Source organism: Bison bison, unplaced genomic scaffold (genome assembly GCF_000754665.1).
Source record: "Bison bison bison isolate TAMUID 2011002044 unplaced genomic scaffold, Bison_UMD1.0 scf7180017864471, whole genome shotgun sequence".
Classification (NCBI taxonomy): domain Eukaryota; kingdom Metazoa; phylum Chordata; class Mammalia; order Artiodactyla; family Bovidae; genus Bison; species Bison bison.
In genome coordinates, this window is record NW_011495032.1 from 32250699 (window position 1) to 32257587 (window position 6889).

At 39.4% G+C, this 6889-nt stretch overlaps 1 protein-coding gene across 1 annotated transcript in view; it reads right to left on the reverse strand.

Annotated features, from left to right (window-relative positions):
* Window positions 1-6889, reverse strand: part of ACADL (acyl-CoA dehydrogenase, long chain) — a 41916-nt gene that overhangs the window by 30319 nt on the left and 4708 nt on the right. Inside the window, exons 2-3 of the mRNA XM_010861111.1 lie at window positions 2846-3001; window positions 1137-1274 (exon numbers count right to left, since the gene is read on the reverse strand). Coding sequence (XP_010859413.1) covers window positions 1137-1274; window positions 2846-3001 — 294 coding nt within the window. The remainder of the gene's footprint in view (window positions 1-1136; window positions 1275-2845; window positions 3002-6889) is intronic.

Here is a 6889-nt window from a genome sequence, read left to right on the forward strand (position 1 = left end):
AAGTTATGACTAACCTAGACAGCATATTAAAAAGCAGAGACATTACTTTGTCAACAAAGGTCCATCAGATCAAGGCTATGGTTTTTCCAGTGATCATGTATTGATGTGAGAGTTGGACTATAAAGAAAGCTGAGTGCTGAAGAATTGATGCTTTTGAACTGCAGTGTTGCAGAAGACTCTTGAGAGGCCAACAGCAAGGAGATCCAACCAGTCTCTCCTAAAGGAAATCAGTCCTGAATATTCATTGCAAGGACTGATGATGAAGCTGAAACTCCAATACTTTGGCCACCTGATGTGAAGAACTGACTCATTGGAAAAGACCCTGATGCTGGGAAAAACTGAAGGGGGATGAAGGGGATGACTGAAATTGGATGGCATTACCGACTCAATGGACACGAGTTTGAGTAAACTCTGGGAGTTTGTGATGGACAGGGAAGCCTGGTGTGTTACAGTCCATGGGGTCGCAAAGAGTAGGACGTGACTGAGTGACTGAGCTAACTGAATACAGCTGTGGTCATGGCACAAATATGCTTATTCATTCTCCCACTGCCGTACATTTAGATTGCTTCCAAATTTGAGGGATTATAATCTAACAAGGCAATGATGTTTGTACATAGCTGTTATTTTTTTTCTAACAAATTATTTCCTAAAGACAAATTCCCCAAAATGGCATCCAAAGAGTATAAATATTTTCATTTTTTATGTAGCCATGATTTTAATCACCAAAGCACTTATTGCTCCAATATATAATGTCACCAAGAGTATATGAGTCACTTTTACCTGCAAGCTTGTCAGCACTGGGTATTATGACTTTTCATTTGGACTACCTTTTGTACTCAAAATGATATATCTCTAGATATAATTTAATTTGCATTTGATTGGTAGAAAGGGTAAACTTTTTCATTTAAAAAGCTATTTGCATTTCTTTTTTGATGAATTGATAGTTCAAATCTTTTCCCCATTTATCAACTGAAATCTCTGAAACAGTCACATGGGTCAATTAGAAATGAAGCAACTACTTTATCAACTTAAAAGGAGATTTTCGATCTTATAAGAAGATTAGAAATTATTTTAAAATCATCTCAGAAAGGAGAGAGAACAAAACAAGATTCAACTTCAAATGTTTTCATACTTACTGCTCCTCCCAAACAATAGCTGATGAATACAAGTCCCCCCCAATGCCACCATGGTGATCTGCAATATTGATACCAAGTAGTCCTTGTTTTCCAGCTTTTTCCCAAAGCTCCCTACTCACTTCTCCAGCTTTCTCCCATCTGCAAATAACAAAACATTTTAAAATCAGAAAAAGTGTTTTCATATTATTTAAATGGCTACAATTTGAATTTATGAATGATTTTGAGCAGGAATGGTCCCTTAATTTAAGATAATAAAGGGGGTGCTCTCATACTCTGTGACAACAGTAGGGCCCAACAGGAATAAGAAAGACTCCTTTTTCCCAGCAAGGGCTCAGCCACTGAAAAACCATGGGCTTTGTGTTTATCCCAGCCCTCCCAAATTCCTTTTCCTCTCTATGAACATGCTCTCCTTCCCTTGCTGTAAGGAGTCTTGCACACAGATCACTGTGGATGCTGACCCTGAACTGCAATTCTCTGCTCATCCTGAATAAACCCATTTTTTTTTTCTTTGCTAGAGAAATAACAGGCAATCAACTTGTCTTAGGTCAACATATAAGTATCTTTAATTTTTTAAAGTATTTGTTGATTTTGTTATAATATTGCTTCTGTTTTATGTTTTGGTCCGTTGGCCACAAGGCATGTGAGATCCTAGCTCCCCAGCCAGGGATCAAACTGGCACCCCCTGCATTGGAAGATGAAGTCTTGACCACTGGACCACCAAGAAAGCCCCTTAACATATATTTTTTAATTGTGTATTTCAAAATTCATTTAAGAAGCTTTGAACTAGTTTATGCATGCATGTGCACTCCGTTGTGTCCAACTCTTTGCAACACCATGGATGGGTAGCTTACAGTTAGTTCACCAGGCTCCTCTGTCCATGCAATTCTCCAGGCAAGAATACTGGAACGGGCAGCCATTGAACTTGAGTCTCTTACATTGGCAGGAGGGTTTTTTACCTGCTGAGCTACCAGGAAAGCCCTTGAACTAGTTGAAGAATCCCGTAACCTTACATTATTATATTGAAGAGTGGTAAAAATGTTAACAAAGTACTGAACACAGTACTGTTTCTATGAAACAACAAAGAGCATTCTAGAAAACAGTCCTTCTTGGACTTCTAATGTGTATTACTTTAAAAGAAAATGTCCATCAGCAGATGAATGGATAAGAAAGCTGTGGTACATATACACAATGGAGTATTATTCAGCCATTAAAAAGAATACATTTGAATCACTTCTAATGAGGTGGATGAAACCGGAGCCTATTATACAGAGTGAAGTAAGCCAGAAAGAAAAACACCAATACAGTATACTAATGCATATATATGGAATTTAGAAAGATGGTAATGACAACCCTGTATACGAGACAGCAAAAGAGACACAGATGTATGGAACAGCCTTTTGGACTCTGTGGGAGAGGGTGGGATGATTTGGGAGAATGGCACTAAAACATGTATAATATCATATAAGAAATGAATTGCCAGTCCAGGTTCGATGCAGGATACAGGAAGCTTGGGGCTGGTGCACTGGGATGACCCAGAGGGATGGTATGGGGAGGGAGGTGGGAGGAGGGTTCAGGATGGGGGACACGTGTACACCCGTGGCAGATGCATGTTGATGTATGGCAAAACCAATACAATATTGTAAAGTAAAAAAAAAGTAAAAATAAGAAAATAAAATTAAAAAAAAAATAAAAGAAAATGTCCCACTTACTCTGCATGATAAGGAATCACTTCTTCTTGAAAAAACTTCCTTACACTTTCCCGGAAAATGTCATGCTCTAGAGAGAAGATTCTTCTAGTTCCTATATCTGTTAATTTTTTAGCAGAAGAAGTTTCTAGACGTTCTTCACCTCCAGAATGAGAACATCTTAAAAATACAAACACATTAAGAAAACTCAGTCAAAGGTTACTCTTCACATCCAAATTAATGTCATTGAACAACATGGAAAATTAATTCTATAGGATAACATGGAAAAAATTCTGACTCCCCTCAACTCTACCCCCTCATCACCATCCCCCCTGCCCCCGAGGCACTTTAGAGACAAGCAGAGAGTCTGAAATCGTACAAACTGGTTCAGATTTGAGCAGAACCACTTTAGGATCTGCCTCCATTAATGAGGTTAAGAAGTAGCTTACCCTGATTCAATTCAAACTTTACTTCCAAATCCATAAAGAGGACATCGTGCCTAGAACTAATCACACATGTGAGCTGAGGTAGACTAGCACTGTCATGTGATGCTGATTAAAGAATGTAAAATTTACCCGATATCAACTAAATAAGGTACAATTCAAATAGTACAACAGAATAATCATCATCATGTAGTCAGTTGCTCAGTCGTGTCTGACTCTTCGAGACTCCATGGTCTGCCAGGCTACTCTCTCCGTGGGGTTCTCTATGCGAGAATACTGGAGCCAGTAGCCATTCTCTTCTCCAGGGGATCTTCCCAACCCAGGGATTGAATCTGGGTCTCCCACATTGCAGGCAGACTCCCCACCATCTGAGCCATCACTTATATGTGGAATCTCCCATGCAAGTCAGGAAGAATAATATTGATATGTTTTCATGTAATGTACAATATTTAAAATAATGTAATCCCCATCAATATTTTATCCAGAATTATACAATTTCAAATATCAGGTATATAACATGCAAACTGTGATGATTTTTTAATTGATTAATTTTAATTGGAGGATGATTATTTTACAATACTGTGATGGTTTTTGCCATACATCAGCAGGACCGTGTTGGTTTTTATTGCTACATTACAACCTAATTGTAAAGCGATATCAAAATGCCCACCAGTCTCTGTAGTGATTAGTCCAGAATTATTCAAGATCTTTGGAAACTGGCCTTTCATCTCCCTGCAATGCCCCATGCTGCTGCTGCTGCTAAGTCGCTTCAGTCGTGTCCAACTCTGTGCGACCCCATGGACTGCAGCCCACCAGGCTCCCCTGCCCCTGGGATTCTCCAGGCAAGAACACTGGAGTGGGTTGCCATTTCCTTCTCCAATGCATGAAAGTGAAGAGTGAAAGTGAAGTCGCTCAGTCGTGTCCGACTCTTAGCAACCCCATGGACTGCAGCCCACCAGGCTCTTCCATCCATGGGATTTTCCGGCAGTGCCCCATACCAGGCTTCAAAAAAGACATCTCTGTAGTTCCTTTTGTTAAATGGTCTGAATTCAGATCTTCCCCCTCCTTAGGGGTACACCTAAAAAGATTTCAAAATTCTGTGTACCACTTGGTACCTTTTGAGCTCACATCTAAAAAAACTTTTTATCATATATTTGAATATTGCCCAAAAGTATTTTTCTGTTATGCATGATACTGTTTTTGGATTTCTCTCTTCCTTATTTAGACTCTGATCTGATCCTATCCTTTCCTTCCTTTTCCTTTTCTTCCTCTTCTTCTTAGTCCAGAAAAGACTAACTCTTCTTTATTGGCAATTAGGCATTTTTTTCCCCCTGAAATGGGCTATTTTTATCTTTGCTTAATGCAATGAACTGAAATGCAATGGACTAAATTGCACTCGCTTCCCTCTCCTCAACCCAATTCATATGTTGAAGCTCAAACACCCAATGTAATGGTATTTGGAGATACGGCTTTGAGGAGGTAATTACAGTTCAATGAGGTCCTAAAGCTGGAATCTAAACCAAGAAGCTAGACTTACATTATAAGAAGGGGAAGAGAGAGATACAGTTCTGTGTACACATAAGGAAGGGTCTAGTGAGGACAAAGGGAGAAGGCGGCTGTCTACAGGCCAGGAAATCAGGTCAATACTGAAATCAGATTGATTATAGTCTTTGCAGCTGAAGATGGAGAAGCTCTATACAGTGAGCAAAAACGACTAGGAGCTGACTGTGGTTCAGATCATGAACTCCTTATTGCAAAATTCAGACTTAAATTGAAGAAAATAGGGAAAACCACTAGGCCATTCAGATATGACCAAAATCAAATTCCTTACAATTATACAGTGGAAGTGACAAATAGATTCAAGGAATTAGATTTGATAGACAGAGTGCCTGAAGAACTATGGACAGAGATTCCTTAAGTTGGACCATAATGAAAGCTGAGTGCTGAAGGAGTGATGCTTTTGAACAGTGGTGTTGAAGAAGACTCTTGAGAGTCCCTTGAACTGCAAGAAGATCAAACCAGTCAATCCTAAAGGAAATCAGTCCTGAATACTCATTGAAAGGACTGATGCTAAGCTGAAGCTCCAATACTTTGGCCACCTGATGCGAACAGCCAACTCACTAGAAAAGACCCTGATGCTGGGAAAGATTGAAGGTAGGGGAAGGGGACGACAGAGGGTAAGATGGTTGGACTGCATCACTGACTCAATGCACATGAGTTTGAGCCAGCTCCGGGAGATGGTGAAGGACAGGGAAGCCTGGCATGCTGCAGTCCATGGGGTTGCAAAGAGTCGGACACGACTGAATGACTGAACAACAACAGGCCAGGAAGATGGCTCTGACCAAGAAATGAACTGGCCAGTACCTTGATTTTGGACTCTTCAGCCACTAGAATTATGAGGAATAGATTTCTGTTGTTTAAACCACCTAGTCTATAGCATTTGGTTATGGAAGTCTGAGCTGATTAATACACTTAATATGTATATTGTGTCATTTTGCTTTAGGCTTACCTATTATAAGCAACTCTTAGTTGAGGCTTATTTGTTAATACAGTCTGAGATGTCTTTTAAGCGGTAACCTTTAGTTGAGAACATTTAATAGTACAATTGTTATACCTGGTCTGCCATTTATCTTCACTGATATTTTTCTGGTTTGCTACTCTGTCTTCCAAATCATCATTTTTAATAGCTTATTTATTAATATAGCCAACAAATACTTTCTGAGTATGTAATATGTACTAGGAACCATTCAGGCAACTTGGGATACAATAGCAAGCAAAGGTCTTGCACACCACTGTAACATTACAGCAATAGATAGAATAAAATCTACTTCATTCTCTACTGAAAGGATTGGTTCCAATTTCTTTATAACACACAATGTCTTGGTCCATACTTGGGGTTTTCCTCAAGGGAAAAAATGTGCTGAGACTAGGATACTGAGACTTGAAGACTCTGAATCATTTGTCAGCATGATTAGTAAATAATAGAGTGAAACTTATATTTGGGTCTTCCTGGATCTTAAAATTTTATATCCCATGTAACATAAAGGAAATATTTGCAACATTTCTAAATAAAACACACTAAGACACAGGAAAGTGTGTGACACAGAAAGAACAAAGACTTTCAGATCAGTCAAAAGTGTTCAAAACAGAATGTGCAGGGGGAAGAAAATCAAAACACCTGGCAGTAAGTTTTTGGAATATTCATTTTTTCCCAAGACCAAGGAACCAGTACTAAACATATTGGCCCCATTTCTCCCCACAAAAACCAGGAAATCTGTACTGAATAAATTGTTCATTGTTTTCCTAATGCATTAAACTGCTACCAATCTAACAGGCTAGACTCTAATTATTATTATTATCATAATTTTTTTAAGCCTCAGTTCAGTTCAGTTCAGTCACTCATTCGTGTCCGACTCTTTACAACCCCATGAATCGCAGCACGCCAGGCCTCCCTGTCCATCCCCAACTCCCGGAGTTCACTCAAACTCAAGTCCATCGAGTTGGTGATGCCATCCAGCCATATCATCCTCTGTCGTCCCCTTCTCCTCCTGCCCCCAATTCCTCCCAGCATCAGTCTTTTCCAATGAGTCAATTCTTCGCATGAGGTGGCCAAAGTACTAGAGCT